Source organism: Hydra vulgaris, chromosome 01, assembly GCF_038396675.1.
Source record: "Hydra vulgaris chromosome 01, alternate assembly HydraT2T_AEP".
Classification (NCBI taxonomy): domain Eukaryota; kingdom Metazoa; phylum Cnidaria; class Hydrozoa; order Anthoathecata; family Hydridae; genus Hydra; species Hydra vulgaris.
In genome coordinates, this window is record NC_088920.1 from 59505001 (window position 1) to 59525270 (window position 20270).

Here is a 20270-nt window from a genome sequence, read left to right on the forward strand (position 1 = left end):
GTTACAGAAATTACCCAATATCAGGAATGCGAGGTGGAATTCCGGAGCTATGCAAGCGATTCTGGCCTTCATTTTAATTCTTTTAACAAAAACAGTTCTGCAGAGAGTTTCAATTTATATCGTATGGCTGGGTAGACCATTGGTTTACAGACCAACTGTACAATAAAAACAACTTTAATAACTTGGCTGAAGTACTGAATCCATACAAAAAGGCTTTAAGCACTTTGAAAAATCACTGGAAGCAAGAGCCATCCATACTACAGATCCCCAGAAATAATCAATGCGCAGAGCCCACAATCAAAGAAATAACATAAAAATCTATAAAAATTAATTAAAAAAATCATTGCTGCTACAACCCAAGGCTTTAGTTGATATAGCAGCACACCTTGCGTGTTTTCTATATTTACTCAGTTGATATATGTACTGAAGCTCCACAGCTACCTATTTTAATATGACATCATCAGTATGTATCTAATGCTGCATTCATATATGTATAAATGTGTGTGTGTGTGTGTGTGTGTGTGTGTGTGTGTGTGTGTGTGTGTGTGTGTGTGTGTGTGTGTGTGTGTGTGTGTGTGTGTATGTGTATATTCTTGTATCACATTCTTTATTATTAAAATAGGTAACTCATTTCTTCAATAGTTTCTGGTTCATGGATTAACATTTAGTGGATGCTGTGTTGCATCATACTTAACATTATATTCTTTTAGCTAATATTTTAAGGAATATAATATTCAAGTCAATATTTTGAGACATAATGTTGAAGCTACCATTTTTAGGCATTTAATACTTAAGCAGTTTACATAAAGACAATTTCACAAACATTTTACATAAAGGCGAAGAATTTAGTTGAAAGACTTTTTATACTTACTAACATCTACTTCAATACTTATTCAAGAAAGATAAAACAGCATTGTACAATTTCCATTGATAAAAGTTCTTTCAAAAAATGAGGTTGTAAATTTTACACGGCCTAAATTTTTAAATGCCTAATTATTTTTTTATGATATTTGATCGGTTGATAAATTTTAGTCTTATTTAAATAAGCATTTTTTCAAAAGCTTTTTTTCCTAAGTGTTTTTTATTTTGATTAATAACTTTATTTGACTTTAGGTATTAAGTATTTTAAATTTACTTTATTTCAGATAACAGTGAAACTTAATAAATTTAGCTATGAGACATTTAAAAATGAGAGTTACTAAGTAACAATATTTCTTTGATAGGAAATAAAATAACAGATATTGGTTTGGTTTCTTTACTTGAAGCTATTAAGTATCAAGCTGCTATTGCACAAGAAATGAACAAAAATGTAACCCATGGTTTGATGAGACTTTCTTTACAAGTAGGCTTCTTTTTTTTAAAAACTGTTTTAATATAAATGTTATGGTTTTTTTCTCTAAATAGTTTCTTGCTAAGATCATTTCAATTTTTAGGGAAACTCTTTTGATAACAATCATCCTGACTATTTGCAATTGCAGCAGTTAATGAAGACTCGTGATCCTTTTTATGTTCAATCTACTAGAGATTCTAAATCATAAAGTTTTTAAAATAACATAAAAGCACGAAGTTAAAATATCGTTGAAATATTTTTATAATCAGAAGCATTATTTTAAAATTGATGTCATCTTCATTTGTTAATTTAATGTTAAAATAATACTTTATTTTGAATAGTTTATTTTTATCTGAGTATATGTATACATTTTAAGTATATATATGTGTGTGTGTTTGTGTGTGTGTATATATATATATGTGTGTGTATATATATATATATATATATATATATATATATATATATATATATATATATATATATATATATATATACATATATATATATATATATATATATATATATATATATATATATATATATTTATATATATATATATATATATTTATACATATATATATTTATATATATATATTTATATATAAATTTATATATATATATATATATATATATATATATATATATATATATATATTTATATTTATAACTGAGTAAATATTATGTTTTTGTATTTTTAGTCTGGTTAATGCTTATTTTGTATAAAAGCTTTGAAAATAAGTTTATACTAATGGCATTATTTATTTACTAATTGATATTTGTACCAATTGCTATTGGTACAAATAGTCAAATTTTACTTATTTTTAATTTTATTTTTGGTGGACAAATCTTTATATAACATAAAAAAAAAGAGGTATAACAAAAAGTTTGCAATGGAAACATTTACCAATTCGAAGTTCATTATACAAAAGATGGAAAAAAAGACTGCCTCAGTAAGTTTTTTGTATAAATATTTACTTGTGAGCTTTTATTACAAAAGTTAATTTAGTTCGTTATGTAACTTTGATGATTTTTTAACAATTTATTTGTGTATTTATTTTAATTTATTTCTTTTGATATCTTTTATAAGATATGCAAAGATGACTAAAGAAAATGTTATAATTTTTATTGTTTTTGTTTCGTATATTCCAATATAAAAATAGAAATCTGCAATGCTCTAAATAAAAACAGCATCATACATCTAAACTCCTCAACTTCAACTTTTTCCCTACTGATTTTTCAATTTAAAGATATCAATTTTCTAATACTTTTAAAGAAGATTTGATTTTTCTACCAATTTTTGTTTCATTTAAGGGAAAAAAATAAGGGAAAAATTTTTTTCTCACAGATAAACCTAGCAGGAGAGCATAAACACCTTTTAAGTCTTTTTAAATACATGTTTTTAATAGTCTTAAAATACATTATTCAAATTATCTATGATTTACAATAAGAAACATTTTTAATTATTTCACTTGATTTAAAAAGATTGATATTTATTTCATAAACTTAAGTTTTAGATAAAAAATAAAAAAGTTACTTTTTATGCCTTATGTTATTTTTTATGTTGTACCCAGATCTTTTTTTCTTAATTTGTAAGTTGAATCCTTACAGCATTAGATTCACCAAAAAGATTTCTGTTGATATCACTTTTCAAAAGGTATGCTGACACTAAGGAAAAGGAGACCCACTCAAAGACATTTTTATACTTTTTAAAAGGTATGCTGACACTAAGAAAAGGTCAAAATTCACCTAGATATGATAGAGGTTTCTTATGGGAAAAAAAATATTTTATAGACCCCGCCTAAAGTGTGATATTTAATAAACGATTCATTTCTAGTAAGAAAAGATATATATTTTTTCAGTTTTCTTTTTTAAAGATTTTAAAATTTTTCTAATTATTATATAAAGATTAATTATAATTTGAACTATAAATGGTATATGGTTTTTAGGCAGTTCCGAATGACTTTAATAAAGCAAGTCAAAATCTCCCTCATAAACCAAATTTATCTCCAACATTTGTTGAAACTGATTTAGAAGGTTTGTTTTTTATGTGCATTCTTTTACTTAATAATTTTATAAATACTATTGTCTTATTATAACTATATTACGATATCAAAAGTTAAAAATTATTTTATGTGTATGAAGTATATAATTATTTTTTAAAGCAGTATTTCAGTTTGCAATATAGCAATTTGGTCCGTCAATTGTCAACAACCCCCTGAAATGACTAAAATTACTATTTTGACCTCCAAAAATGAATACTTGCTGGCATGGTTGACCTGTTGAAAAAAAAAATCAGAGGTTTGACAAATAATCAGTATGTAATTTGGAAAATGCATATGCTTAAAGTTCATAAAATCATATAAATTTTGAAAAAGTGTTTGAAATAGTTTTATGATATACGATATGTTTCTATAATTATATGTTACAAAATGTTTCTATAAGTCGCGTTGATGAATACTATAAATGACATAAACTATAGAGAGTTTATGTTCATATTTTCATTATTCATTATTCATATTTTTGCTTCACTTATTTAGATTATTTCATTTTACAAGCGGTGAAAATCTTTTTTTTTCATTTTTTTTTTTTAATTATAATTCTTTTATTTATTGTCTCGTAAGTTTTTGCCACAAATTGCAAAAAATGAATGATCTACAAATAAGTTTAAAATTACTAATTGCGTGTTTGCGCTTTTTTTATTATTAAGAATTGTATATAGAATTATTAAAAAAATAAATATATTTTGTAAAAATCTTGCTTTATGTAACATAAGAAATTTTTAAAGGAGTGTTTCATTAAACAATTGTCTTCCTAATATTAAGTATTCAGTTTAAATAGTATCTGCACGCTAGAGATAGTAACGTAACTAGTATTAGCAGTTTTTAAAATGTTTTTAATGAGCGTATATGTGAGATATAAAACGTACAATTGTTTTTCTTCTTTAAAGTCATTTTTCTTCTTAAAGTCATTAGTTTGATGTGCTTTTTTTATTATTTTTTGAAATTGTCGTATGTAACTAAAAACATTTTCTCTTTCAACTGTACTATGTTTTTTGTTTTTTATTCGGTCTTTTCATTTATTTTTCTTGTAACATTTACCGCCATTTGCTATGTCATTGCAATAAATGAATAATTTTTGAATTAAATAAAAATATCAATTGTGCGTTTGGACTTTTATTGTTTATATTGTTTATGTAACATAAGTAATTGTTATAGTAGCATTTCATAGTATTAAGTATTCAGTTTAAATTTTTTAAATATTTGTTAAAAATCGTTTTGATATTTTAAAAAAAAATTCAACATCAAGTTACTTGATTTTATTTAATATGTATATTTGTATGTATAAAGTTATATTTGTATGTATAAAGTTATATTTGTATGTATAAAGTTATATTTGTATGTATAAAGTTATATTTGTATGTATAAAGTTATATTTGTATGTATAAAGTTATATTTGTATGTATAAAGTTATATTTGTATGTATAAAGTTATATTTGTATGTATAAAGTTATATTTGTATGTATAAAGTTATATTTGTATGTATAAATTTATATTTGTATGTATAAAGTTATATTTGTATGTATAAAGTTATATTTGTATGTATAAAGTTATATTTGTATGTATAAAGTTATATTTGTATATATAAAGTTAAATTTGTATGTATAAAGTTATATTTGTATGTATAAAGTTATATTTGTATGTATAAAGTTATATTTGTATTTATAAAGTTATATTTGTATGTATAAAGTTATATTTGTATTTATAAAGTTATATTTGTATGTATAAAGTTATATTTGTATGTATAAAGTTATATTTGTATGTATAAAGTTATATTTGTATTTATAAAGTTATATTTGTATATATAAAGTTATATTTGTATTTATAAAGTTATATTTGTATGTATAAAGTTATATTTGTATTTATAAAGTTATATTTGTATGTATAAAGTTATATTTGTATGTATAAAGTTATATTTGTATGTATAAAGTTATATTTGTATGTATAAAGTTATATTTGTATGTATAAAGTTATATTTGTATGTATAAAGTTATATTTGTATGTATAAAGTTATATTTGTATGTATAAAGTTATATTTGTATGTATAAAGTTATATTTGTATGTATAAAGTTATATTTGTATGTATAAAGTTATATTTGTATTATAAAGTTAATTGTATGTATAAAGTTATATTTGTATGTATAAAGTTATATTTGTATGTATAAAGTTATATTTGTATGTATAAAGTTATATTTGTATATATAAAGTTATATTTGTATGTATAAAGTTATATTTGTATGTATAAAGTTATATTTGTATGTATAAAGTTATATTTGTATGTATAAAGTTATATTTGTATGTATAAAGTTATATTTGTATGTATAAAGTTATATTTGTATGTATAAAGTTATATTTGTATGTATAAAGTTATATTTGTATGTATAAAGTTATATTTGTATGTATAAATTTATATTTGTATTTATAAAGTTATATTTGTATGTATAAAGTTATATTTGTATTTATAAAGTTATATTTGTATTTATATAGTTATATTTGTATGTATAAAGTTATATTTTTATGTATAAAGTTATATTTGTATTTATAAAGTTATATTTGTATGTATAAAGTTATATTTGTATTTATAAAGTTATATTTGTATTTATAAAGTTATATTTGTATGTATAAAGTTATATTTGTATTTATAAAGTTATATTTGTATGTATAAAGTTATATTTGTATTTATAAAGTTATATTTGTATGTATAAAGTTATATTTGTATTTATAAAGTTATATTTGTATGTATAAAGTTATATTTGTATGTATAAAGTTATATTTGTATGTATAAAGTTATATTTGTATTTATAAAGTTATATTTGTATGTATAAAGTTATATTTGTATTTATAAAGTTATATTTGTATGTATAAAGTTATATTTGTATTTATAAAGTTATATTTGTATGTATAAAGTTATATTTGTATGTATAAAGTTATATTTGTATGTATAAAGTTATATTTGTATTTATAAAGTTATATTTGTATATATAAAGTTATATTTGTATTAATAAAGTTATATTTGTATTTATAAAGTTATATTTGTATTTATAAAGTTATATTTGTATGTATAAAGTTATATTTGTATGTATAAAGTTATATTTGTATGTATAAAGTTATATTTGTATGTATAAAGTTATATTTGTATGTATAAAGTTATATTTGTATGTATAAAGTTATATTTGTATGTATAAAGTTATATTTGTATGTATAAAGTTATATTTGTATGTATAAAGTTATATTTGTATGTATAAAGTTATATTTGTATGTATAAAGTTATATTTGTATATATAAAGTTAAATTTGTATGTATAAAGTTATATTTGTATGTATAAAGTTATATTTGTATGTATAAAGTTATATTTGTATGTATAAAGTTATATTTGTATGTATAAAGTTATATTTGTATGTATAAAGTTATATTTGTATGTATAAAGTTATATTTGTATGTATAAAGTTATATTTGTATGTATAAAGTTATATTTGTATGTATAAAGTTATATTTGTATGTATAAAGTTATATTTGTATGTATAAAGTTATATTTGTATATATAAAGTTAAATTTGTATGTATAAAGTTATATTTGTATGTATAAAGTTATATTTGTATGTATAAAGTTATATTTGTATGTATAAAGTTATATTTGTATTTATAAAGTTATATTTGTATTTATAAAGTTATATTTGTATGTATAAAGTTATATTTGTATGTATAAAGTTATATTTGTATGTATAAAGTTATATTTGTATATATAAAGTTATATTTGTATTTATAAAGTTATATTTGTATGTATAAAGTTATATTTGTATTTATAAAGTTATATTTGTATGTATAAAGTTATATTTGTATTTATAAAGTTATATTTGTATGTATAAAGTTATATTTGTATTTATAAAGTTATATTTGTATGTATAAAGTTATATTTGTATGTATAAAGTTATATTTGTATGTATAAAGTTATATTTGTATGTATAAAGTTATATTTGTATGTATAAAGTTATATTTGTTTGTATAAAGTTATATTTGTATGTATAAAGTTATATTTGTATGTATAAAGTTATATTTGTATGTATAAAGTTATATTTGTATGTATAAAGTTATATTTGTATGTATAAAGTTATATTTGTATGTATAAAGTTATATTTGTATGTATAAAGTTATATTTGTATGTATAAAGTTATATTTGTTTGTATAAAGTTATATTTGTATTTATAAAGTTATATTTGTATGTATAAAGTTATATTTGTATGTATAAAGTTATATTTGTATGTATAAAGTTATATTTGTATTTATAAAGTTATATTTGTATGTATAAAGTTATATTTGTATTTATAAAGTTATATTTGTATGTATAAAGTTATATTTGTATGTATAAAGTTATATTTGTATGTATAAAGTTATATTTGTATGTATAAAGTTATATTTGTATGTATAAAGTTATATTTGTATGTATAAAGTTATATTTGTATGTATAAAGTTATATTTGTATGTATAAAGTTCAGTCATGAAGAACTATTACTAAAATAAAAATTTAAACAAAAAAAAAACACTGTTTGTGTTTAAAAATGGCTTTTAACGATTCTTTGTTTTTAAAAATGACAAAATCAAGTGTATTTTATGTAAAAACCATTAAATTTAATTGATGAAGGAATGTTGTTTTTTTCTTATTTTTTTACTGTTTACATACATCAACTGACAAGTAGGTAGAACATGCAAGGAGTGCTCCTGTATGGTTTATGTTAAACCTTTTTTGGTGTCATTTTTGTGTTAATTATTTTACTTCTCTGATGTCATAGCATATTACTTCTCTGATGTCGTAGCATGCACGATGTACTTGTGTCATATTTTATAGCTCTCACAAGGAAGAGTATTTTTTTAGACTCAGCTCCAATAACCTCTCGTTTCAAGGATTGAAATTTGTATCCAATATTTATTTTCATTAAACTAGTGTCTTTTATAAAGCAAATAGGTTTTCAAGTTATTATAAAAGATTGGGAATTTTGAATATAAAAGTATCACATAATTATTTTTTGTATTGAATATTTATCTTTTAAAATTTTTATAAAGCACTATGCTTGGTATCTAACAGTACAGTTTTATTTACAGTTACACTAAAAAATACAATTACACAAAAATTGCTCCAAATTTTACATTTGGCTGTTTAAACAATTTTACAGCTATTGACTAGGTGGTAAAAATTTAATGAACCCAGAGATTGAACCACAAGTATCTATGCCAGTGTGCCCTGCATTAATGGTATTAAATATAGTTATGCATAAAAACAATATGATAGTATTATATCCTTATTGTTAAATCAGTTGATAATATGGATATTATCATGTATACAGTAATCTAGTAATAATAAGTTCTTATACATGAATATTCATCATGTCTACATATACTCAGCAAAATTTTCATAGTTTTCCTTATATTTTGTACATAAAAATAAAATCATGAAGTATATGCATTTTTTTTTTATGTTTGTTACAGGGATTATTAGGAATAAATAATTAATTAGTTCAAAGATTCAATTTTTCATACTTTTTATAAGATTTTCCAAACAAACCATTGAAATGTTGTTTCATGTTTGCTGCATAGAAGTTTTAAGTTCTTGTATTTTATTATACTGTCGAGAATTTTCATATATGTAGTCAATTATTGTTCTTGATAAACTTAAATCTTTTATTTATTTATTTTTGTCAACGGTGGTTTAGTGATCATTTTTTACCACTGCAATTTGTCCTGAATATGACAAAATTTTTCGGACAAGTCTTGTTGTCGCAGATAATTCCAGTTCATTTTACTTCTGCTTTTAGGGTGATTTTTGTTGTAATTTTTACTTAAATTTATTCACTGCATGATGTGGCCTTTTGATTTTCTGTGCAATTTGTTGATTGTAAAAATCTTTTAGGAGTAAGCTAAATAATTCTGTCGACTAGCCTTAAACCCCTTCTTCATTATTAGGCAGGCGTAGGTGTAAACCTGTGTTACATTGTTTTCTGCCTAGGATGATTGATTCTGAATTTTCTTAACTCTACTCATAAATTTTTGCTTGTGTCTCTTTGATAGTGTTTCTGCAACTCCTCCTGTTATCTCCTAATGATGGTACAGCTCTAAAACTCAGTTAAATGGTTCTGAGGGTGGCTATTAGTAAGGTTTCCCAAACTCTTTGGTAGCTCTCAGAGAAGCTGGTTCCATCAACAGCTGTAAAATATCATAGTATTGACAGTTTAATGATGCATATTGATGATATCTCTGTTAGTGCTTTAGGTATGCATTTTTAAGGTCACATAAGGAGCCCTAAGTTATGACAGAATTAGCAGGACAGAGACAACTGCATAGCTTATTGCTTGGGATGCTGTGCTATATCTGTGAATGAGATCTCTTTAATACTTAAAGTACTCTTTAAATGTAAGCCATTCCTAAAGTAACCAAAAATATTAAATTTAAAAAACCATCCCCACCACCTAACTGTTTCAATTTATCTTTCACAATTATTCGTGGCCTGTGAAGTAACTTTCCATCAGTCAAATCTCACCTCTTGCAAAATTCACCAGACTTGCTTACTATTTGTAAGACTAATATAAATTCCACTGTTCCTTCTCAGATCCCAGTATTGATGGGTAATAGTGTTCTCAAGAACTTTCTTTAATTCTTGCTAAACTATTTAATTAGTGCTTGACTGAATCTTGTTTTCCTGCCTGCAGGAAATTGGTATCTGTGGTTCTAATTTAAAAAAAAACTGGAGAACATTCTGACCCTTCAATTATTGCCCAATCAGTCTTTTATCTGTTATTAGCAAGGTCTTTGAGTCTTTGATCAACAAACTTCTAACATCCCATCTTGAGTCAAATAACTTACTGTCAGAAAATCAATACAGTTTTCGATCCTCTTGCTTTACAGCTGACTTGCTAACTGCTGTGACTGATGGATTTTATTTTGTATTAGATAGAGGCGGCTTGATAAAGTATGGCATGTTGGTTTTCTTTATAAGTTTGCTTCTTATGGTGTATCTGTGAAAGTTTTTGAGATTATCAAATCATTTTTTCTTCCCACTTTATTAAAGTATTCCTCAAAGGCCAACACTCTACTTTGTTTCCAGTAACTTCTGGGGTACCTTAAGGTTCTATTCTTGGTCCTATTTTGTTTCTTATCTACATTAACGATCTTCCTGACAACCTTACATCTAAAGTGGCTCTATTTGCTGATGACTCAACTTTAAACCTGTTAGCAAACAGGTAAAAGAGAAAAGTAACTACTAAAAAGACCAGATAAAAATAAAAATAATTTTTTTATCCTAATTTTTCTGTTCATTGTTTGAACATTTGAATTTTTTTAGTAAAATATAGTAAAATATTGAGCAATAAAAATTTTTTATTGCTGAATATTTTTTAATAATAATAATTAGTTATAGTATATTACAGTCCTTTATATATGTTATGTATATATATTCTGCTATAAAAAGGTTTTTTTAGACAAGCAGAGATATATGTGAGTTATTTGGTGTTGATTATTCAGACAAGATATATGTCATTTAGTGTTATTTTGATTGCTTATTTGTTTGTTTGTAATTGATTTGTGTGCCTTTTAAGTTTGTTCTTATTTATGATGCTCAAATTATTATTCTTTAACAAAACAGTTTTGACAGATGTTGACCATTTAAATGTTAAATTTTTCAACATGATGTTGTTAATTTCACTCTTATCTTATTTGTGAGCCTGTTTTAATTTAGTTTCTGAGTTGTTAGAAAGTTGGAAAAAAGACACAAGTCTTCCAGCTTCTAAAAGTATGTCATCTTTTAAACAAGAGTCAGAATCACCTACCTACTTAAGCATTATACATGGAAATTGTTTTAATGAAATCAGAGAAGAAGAGAATATCAATTTGAAAAGTAACTTTAAACATAAATATTTTCTTAAAGATAGCAATGAAATTGATGAAGCTTTATTTATAAATGAAATTTTAAATAATATGAGAGAATTGGATATTTCAAGCAATGTGCCATTAGATTTAAAAAAGATTAAAGTAAAGGACCATTCTCTGAGAATTGCTAACAGAAATATGGAGGTTAGCTATTGTTCATGAATATATAAGTTTTTATTTTATTGTTTGAATTTAAGTTTTTTTCTGTTTTTAAGGATAGAGCCAAGAATAAATTAAGACAAGAAAATACATTAAAATCTAAGCATGCATTGCTTGAAAAACAAAATGTTGCAGAGCAAGCAAAAAAACGTGTAAAAGAAGAAGAAGAAGCATATTTTAAAGTAAAAATGAAAGAAGAAGATGATATCAAAAAACAAATGATAAAAATTAAAAAAGAGCTAGATGAAGAAAAGAAAATAAGAGAGAACGAGTTACAGCGGTATTTAACATAATAAAATTGTATATTATATATACATGTATGTATGTGTATGTATGTATGTATGTATGTATATATATATATATATATATATATATATATATATATATATATATATATATATATATATATATATATATATATATATATATTAATTGTGGTAAAAAATGGCTCTTAACTACTTTTGACATAAAACAAAACAAAATTAAGTACATTTTATATTAAAAACATTAAATTAAATTTAGGAAACTAATCTTTTTTTAAAAAACCTAGAAAATAAAATAAAAGACTATAATGTTTTTAAAAACATTAAAAAACACAAAATGTTTTAATTTTTTTAGAAAAAAAATTAAGTTAAAAATAAAGACAAGTAAGTAAGAGTCTATATATATATATATATATATATATATATATATATATATATATATATATATATATATATATATATATATATATATATATATTACAATAGCTTGAAAATAAGGCTTTCTGACTTTTAAACATTGCACCTAATTTAATTAGGACTTAATAATTTTTGAACTTCAGGTTTTCTCTTTAACTAATTAAATAGTATTATATAAAAAATTTATATTTCTGCTTTTTAAGTCAAAAAAAGCATTGCGTTTATTCTTTTTTGAAATTATAATGTTTAAAAAACAATGTTTTAAACACAATTACAAAACACAATGTTTAAAAACAACAAATAAGAAAACAATTTCTAAAAACACAATGATTAAAAAGCAATGTTTAAAACACAATTACAAAACAAAATGTTTAAAAACCACAAATAAAAAAACAATGTTTAAAAACAACAAATAAAAAACAATGTTTAAAAATACAATTGATTTCTTCTTCAACATATCCATATTATTTAAATAATTTTGGTTTGCCTCAAATGTCCATTTATTGATCTTAAGCATTGTTTAATGTTTACTTAAGTTTTAAAGCAGTAATAAATAAAGTTGAGTAGATCATATATTAGATTTAGGAAAAAAAAAGTAGAAAGTTCAATAATAAAAAAAAGTATGTTCATAAAAAGCGATAAAGCAAGAAAGAATTTTAGAAAGTTCAAGAAACAACATAAGAAACTGAAAATATCAAATATAAGTTTTGTTATTTCAGTTTTATATTTTTTCAAAAGTTTGTTTTTGTCATATTCGGACCTTACTATTAGTTATACCCAGACCTCACTACTAACTATATCCAGACCTTACTATTCTTGTGATACCCCAAAAGTTACTAGAAATAATGAAGTAAATCATTCCGAGAACCATCATTAAAAAAACCACAAAAGGAATTACAATCAACCTTAAAGTAGTAAGAGGTGCAATGGTGAGTTTGAAGAAAAAGTACGAGATGAAAGATTTATAGAGATCGCTGCATGTTTTTAACCACCTTTAGGAGAACAAGTAGAAACTGAGCAGAAGCTAGAATCAGAGACAAGACATAAATCAGAAAGCCAATGTAAGTGATCAGAGTTGTTTGGTCTTTCTCAACTATCTTAGATAGTCAACTATCTTAGCAAGAAGTTGAGAAAGACAAAAATTTTGAGCTTTGGTACCAGCAAAGACAGTAATCCTTTAGCCTAGTCGTTCAGTGTGATGATCATTAAAATCACCAATAACGATAATGTTGGTTGATTGATAAAATTAATAGGTTTGTCAGTTTGATCATAAGTAACATAAAAAATAGTGCAGTCTAAGGAAAAAAGTAAATTTTTATTTAGTCTTATAAATAGAAAGATGCCTCGTGAATTTACTATAGGTAAAATTCAAGTGATAAAAATTTACTTCCCAAAAATTGTAATTTTTATTGATATATTGAAAGAATTTGGTATGTTTAATGCTTTTAGCAATCAAAAGATAATAGCATTAAATTCCGAAGCTGAAGTATCCTTGTTTAAATTAGTCTCTATTAAATGAAAGTGTCACAACAGCAATCAAAACAAAGTCAGAGAGAGTAATAGTTTAAATGTAAAGGTTGGTTTGCAATTAGTCTTTTGTTTGAAGAGTTTTGTGTTGGTTTATCATGGAAGCTGCTCTATGCAGATGATTTATGCTTGATTTCAGAGGCAATAAACAAATTACTACTTTCTTCAGTGTTGGATAAAGGGAAGCAAAATGGTTTAGAACAATTATGAATAAAATAAATAGTAAAAATTGTGAAATCAAAAAATGAGCAAGTAAAAAATGCAGAAGCAACCATGTGGAGTGTGTAGGGAAGGAGTTTGAGTAAACTCAATTTGTACACTTTGTAAGCAATAAAAATCTCAGTTCCAACAGCAACAGCATTATTAATGATTAAAGGAAAGTTACAATGTTAGGTTGTTTTGATGTATGGCAGTAAAACATGAGCAATGAAGTTTGATGTCCATTATCTTGAAAGAAAAGAGATGATCAGTGGCACACATCTTAATGATAAAAAAAGAACGGTTTTTTGCAGAGATTGGTATTAGTGAGTATATCTAATTGGTTAGAGAAGATGGTTTCTAACAGGTTGGGGAAAGTTCAGATATTTTAGCATGTAAGAAAGAAAGTTTTGGACTTGGACAATTCCATGTGAAAACATCGAGGGCATGCAACTCTAAGACTCAGATTTTGCTGATTTTTAAGCCACTTAAACATTTTAGTAAACTATGAACATCCTGAAAATTTTATTGTCTAATTTTAATCGGTTCCTAAGATAAAGCTATTTTAAGATTGCCTCCAACCAACAAAAATATGCCATTTATAAAAATGGTTTTTGTCCTAGTTTCTGTTAGTTATGTGTTTTGGAAAGCTGAAAATTTGTACCTTTACATATTTTGGGCCAACAAATCCGATGAAACAACTTGAAATATTTAAAAACGAACATAACACCTGAAATTTAAATATTTATCGCAGTTTTACTGGGGCGAGTCCAATCACAAAAATGGATATGTAGCTCAATTTTTTTTTTTTTAAAGTTGTCCTGAATAGTTAAGTTATAGTTATTTCAAAAAATTGGTCTTTTCTAAAACAGAAATAAAAACATGGTCAAATCTACTTGAATTTATTGCTTAAAAAACATATAATTTGATAAATTAAACAAGAAAAGGTGTTAGTTTGACAGCTTTGTAACTAAAACAGTTTTGGCTGCATCAAACTGTTCTTTTGGTTGTTGTTGACTAGCTTTTTCTGTTTTCATTATAATTTTATAGAATCTAATCCTAAAAAATTATAGTTTCAAAGTGGGAGAATTATATAAATGCAGATGTATAATGCATATTTAGTTTTTTTTATAAGTTGTATAAAATAGTTTAGTTGGAGTTATTACAAAGAATCAGATTGTGGTCTTAAAGCAGAAATAAAAACATCTTCAAATATATATAAATTTATTACTTATAAAACATAAGTTTCATATTTATCAAACTAAGACAAATAAACTTAAAAAAACAAAGACTCCAAGACAAATAGAGCACTTGGAAAGAAGTTCAAGAAACAAAAGTAATATACAAAATTTAAAATTTAAAAACTCAAAAAAATTAAAATTTATTAGTTATAGTGTTATAATTATTCACATCAATGTTATATGTTTGCCCTGATTTTGTTGTTGGGATATTGATTACTGCAATTAAACTTAACAATGGTATTCAACAGACATCATCTCTTTGTGGCCAAATGAAGTTTTTGAGAAGGTCCGTGAGGGTGCATAAACTTAAATTGAATATCATTTGTAGTAATATCTATCTCTGTAACCATGCTTATCCACCAAAAGGAGTCGCACTTGTATGCAACAAAATCATTTAGATTTGGTACAATTACAACATCGGACATTACTGCTTTTGACAGTATAATTCTGTCAACACATTGATGCTTGCTTGTTCTTAAAAAACTAATTTTAAATTTTAAAATGGGTAAGTAATGATGATAACTTCGGGTACCTGGAACAATTTTGCCTGTTTCAAATTGCTCCTTTAGTTGCTGGTGCCTTGCATTAACTGTTTCTTTGAAAAATATATAAAATATGATTGTGTTTATATTGGTGATGCAAAACTCAAGCATATCATCATCTGTCAATATTTGGTGTTCCAGTGGTCTTTGTAAGCTTGCTCTTGCTGTTATTCTTTTAACAGTACCACCTATGCCATCACAAGTGGATTTTCCATGGTTGTTTGCAAAAAATACCCATTTATCTCAAAATTTTCCTTATATCAGCTTAGAATTATAAAGTTTTTGTAATGAGCAGAACATCCATCAGAAAAATAATAAATTTTATTGATACCAACTAAATATTCTTTAATGTACTCTACAATTTTCTTTTGAAATTCAAACACAAAGCATGTGTCATGATCATTGTATCACTTAAAAATAAAACGACTTATGCTAAATATTTGTTTTAGAAATTTCCTTAAAATATATAACAACTGGATATAGTGTACATTGTTGTTTATTCCAATGATAACTTTGTATTTCATCCTGCATAACAAATTGATAGTTCTCTGCAAAATCTGCCTGTATAATACATTCATTGTAACCTAAATTATTTTTTAGCTCTTTTAATTTGCAAGTTTAGCAATATATGAATGTGAAGTTAGTTGATTAATGTGAGAAACAACTAGTTTTTTATATTCAAATAAGTTAACTGTCTGAGTAATTAATTAAGATCAATCAGTACTTTGCTATTGATTAAATTGAATTTTTTCTTCATCAATCTCACTTAATTCCAGATCTAAAAATGCCTTTAAGTTATCACAACCTGGACATTTGGCACATCTATGAACCATGCATTCATTACTGCTTGTATCATTTACTAATTTTGACATTAAATCTTTGTATGTAACATTCCATTTGACAACATTCACAAGCAATATTGAGTTTTGATGGTGAATACAAACACATACACAGTGTGTACCGTTTGGCCCCACACTAATACACCATTTTGGACGCAAATTACAAAACTTTGAAAATCCTATTTTAAAATTAGGGTGTGTACTTTTAAAATCAATATAAAGCGCATGAAGGTTGCACAACAATAATCTTTTTTGTTGTGGAGGACCACATTTAACACATTCTTTTTTACCAGGCATAATCTAGAATGTTCATCTTGTTGAAAAAAATCTTAAACCAAAGCTGTAAGAAAGTCAGGTATTTTTGGCCTATTTTCATATCAGGTATAGCAAGAATTCCATTTTCACTTTTAAGTTTCTTAGCACGTTGTTTAAGATGTTCAGAAACTTCAAAACATTCTGAAGCATATTTTCTAGGTTCAGGTGTTAGTGTTAGTATTAAAGAGTTTTTTTTTAACAGTTTAACTTTAAGTTTTTTCTTTCATTAAAGTTGTCAAATTACCAAGATCATTTGCTTTTATTTTATCTGTAGGATGACTGGAAAAAGTTGAGGCTACACTTAAGTTATCTATATTTACTCCAGAAGCACTTGCTACTCCTTCTTCCATTTTTGTATAGGCTTTGGCTAATTTTCTTTTTGCTGTTACAACTCATTAATGCTTAGCAACTCCATGAGCTTTAATTGGCGAGACTCCAATTGATATTAAAGAGTTGTCTAATTCTTTAATATCAATTGGAGTCTTAGCATGTTGATATTCTCTTTAATATCAATTTAAGTTTCTTAGCACGTTGTTTAAGATGTTCAGAAACTTATTTCAAAATCTTATTACAAGATTTACCTTTAACAAATGATACATCATCATCAATTTCACACTCCATTTTATTATCAGAAACTTCATCACCATTTGACAAAAACTGAATACATGAACAACAAAATTTCCATCTTGGTTTACAGTCTAGATTTTTGGATTTAAAGTTAGAAGCCATTTCACGAGATATGGTTGTTTGATCTAAAATAAAATCATTAATTTTTAATAAATATACTCTGCTTCTAAATTTATATATATATATATTATATAAATTTATATAGTATTCGTATGATGTAGTCTCAACCAAGCCAGACTTTCAAATATAAGTATCTTGAAAATCCTTTTCTAGATTACAAAAATCTTTTAATCCTTGTTTTCAAACAAATACAATATTTTGTGACATTCATCATTTAAAACTTTTCCAAATCCACAAGATTCCATTATATCAATATACTATTATTTATTATCCCTAAAAAAGATGCAAGAAAAATATACAATTCATTCAATGGTTCATCGGGTCAAGGTTGTTCAGGATTAGAAAATTTTACATCATTAATGAGCATTCAAACTTTAGTTTTACAGCGTTATAAACATTTCTAAATAATAAAACTACTAAAAAAAACAGAAACAGCAAGTCAACATTATCTAAAAGCACATTTCGATATAGCCAAAACTGTTTTATTTACAAACCAGTCAAATTATGATAATACCTGTCTTTTAAGCAACAAATATAAGTAGATTTGACCATGTTTTTATTTCTGTTTTAGAAAAGACCACCATTCTTTGCAATAACTGTAACTTAACTATTCCGGACAACTTCAAAAAAAATTTAAATAAAATAAAAAAATCGAGCTACTTTGGCATTTTTGTGATTGGACTCGCCCCAGTAAAATTGCAATAAATGTTTAAATTTGAAGTTTGTTTTTAAATATTTTACGTTTATTGGATTGATTTGCCCAAAATATGTAAAGCTACAAATTTTTAGCTTTCCAACACATATCTAACAGAAACCATTTTTAAAAATGGCAGATTTTTGTTGGTTAGAGGCAAACTTAAAATAGCTATATCTTAGGAACCAATTGAAACTAGATGATAAAATTTTTAAGTGGTTTAAAAATCAGCAAAATCTGAGACTTAGGGTTGCATTTTCAAAAAAAATCGCATGTTTTCACATGGAATCTTCCATTTTTCAGCCAAGATTGTTTATCTGTTGCCTTAAATTTCAAACAATAGTCAGCTTACAATATATTTGTTCTGCAATATTCTTTTCAACTTTTTAATGCAATAGTGGTGTAGTGGTACAGCGCTTGCTTTATGAGCAAGAAGTTTCAAGTTCGATCACCACCACGTCCTTGGTAGTACCGTACTGTGCTCAATTGTTTCTCTGCATAGTGGCCTTCTTTATCTAGGTTTGTGTTTTGGAGTTAAAAAGTTAAGAGAGGGTTGTAACCATATAAAAGTAGCTTCCTTGACTGCAGTGGTTCTCTCGGCCTTAGGTGAATAAAATTTAAAAAAAACTAATAGTGTTATTAAAGTCTTAACCATCTCCCCTGTTATTTACAAGAGTAAATAACCTGAAATGTTATATAAGTCCCATTTTTATGAGCAGATCCTCAGCCATTTTGTCTCATTAAAATCATTTTTAATAAATAAAAATAATTAAGCTTTAGTCCTTGTAAGATCCTTAACTTTGCTTTCTTCATTTTTGTTAATAAACATTGTCAACACAATTTCCCTAAATACAACTTCTTTGCTTTGGTGTTTAATCAAATTTATAAGCTAATTGCAACTGACCTTCAGCTAAACATATATCAGCAAAATGAATAACAGATCTTTTATTTAAATATTACAAACTTTCTAAATGATTTTCTTATTGACCAACTTTCTCTGCTTGTTTTAAATAAAGAAATACTGTACTGTTAATGAATAAAGTCATGATTTTGTAAATGTGCTATTGCATAAGTAGGAGTTGCAATAAACTGTAAAACAAAATGTTTATAAATAATTCTATCTATAAATAAGTCTATCTGTAGTATTTTTATGGCTAATCATAATGCCGATTTTTTTTTTTTTTTGTTTCTCTTTGTTTTGTTTAACATAAAAGAAACAAAAATAAATTTTATGGTATTTTATGTGACCCTGCTTCAAGTATATGTATACAAACTAAATTTATTTGTATTTTTGGATTCATGGGAACAAACACAGAAGTCATTCTTGGAATATTTTTTTTTCTGTTTTCTTAAACTGTTTATCAAAAGAAACCAAAAATTTCATTAATGCATTTTTTAAATAACTTATCCGTTTTACCCCAACCCTATTAAACATGTATATATAAACATATAATGACCTTATTCATTGCCGTATGGTGTTTTAGAGAGTTTATAAAAAAACAAAAAAGATATCAATGTAAACATAATGTAAGATAAATATGTCATTTCTTAAAAGAATAATCAAAGTTAATAATCCCAAAACAAATGCATTTAAACTTTTTGTGAAAGGTTTATGTGACATTTAATAAGTTAAAATGCTTTAAATTGCTTTAAAATTCCTTTTACAAACACATTTAAAAATATTAGTTTATTTTAATTTGATACTTTTTTATTGGTTTTTTAGAAAATTTACGTTACACAAGTAGATTTTCACACAATAAAATTTGTTTATATTTACTATTATTTAATTTATTTATGAAATTTACACAGTAAAAATTTAAAAAAAATATGAATAAATTATATTTAAAAATCAGTATGTATATAGCATAACAGTCATATTGGTCAGTGTGCAGTGGTTAGAGACTGATGTAAAATAATGAGTGAAATAAAGGTGGTGTAAAATTTCTTCATTAAATTTTATTTCACAATGCTCAAGTTTAATAATAATAATAATGTCTTTTTGGAGTACTTAAGTATAATGAACAAAAA

General features: G+C 24.4%; 2 protein-coding genes across 6 annotated transcripts in view; both read left to right on the forward strand.

Annotated features, from left to right (window-relative positions):
- Positions 1-1668, forward strand: part of LOC101241327 (leucine-rich repeat-containing protein 71) — a 24578-nt gene extending 22910 nt beyond the window's left edge. For all 5 annotated transcript variants that reach the window (XM_065788819.1, XM_065788820.1, XM_065788821.1 and 2 more), the window contains 2 exons: positions 1224-1342; positions 1434-1668. In XM_065788819.1, coding sequence (XP_065644891.1) covers positions 1224-1342; positions 1434-1538 — 224 coding nt within the window. In that variant the 3' untranslated portion in view covers positions 1539-1668. The remainder of the gene's footprint in view (positions 1-1223; positions 1343-1433) is intronic.
- Positions 1669-2127: 459 nt separating this feature from the next.
- The window catches only part of LOC105845238 (coiled-coil domain-containing protein 191), a 43087-nt gene continuing 24944 nt past the window's right edge, over positions 2128-20270 (forward strand). Inside the window, exons 1-4 of the mRNA XM_065788824.1 lie at positions 2128-2280; positions 3277-3364; positions 11110-11444; positions 11516-11739. Of these exons, the coding sequence (XP_065644896.1) occupies positions 2221-2280; positions 3277-3364; positions 11110-11444; positions 11516-11739 (707 nt within the window). The 5' untranslated portion in view covers positions 2128-2220. The remainder of the gene's footprint in view (positions 2281-3276; positions 3365-11109; positions 11445-11515; positions 11740-20270) is intronic.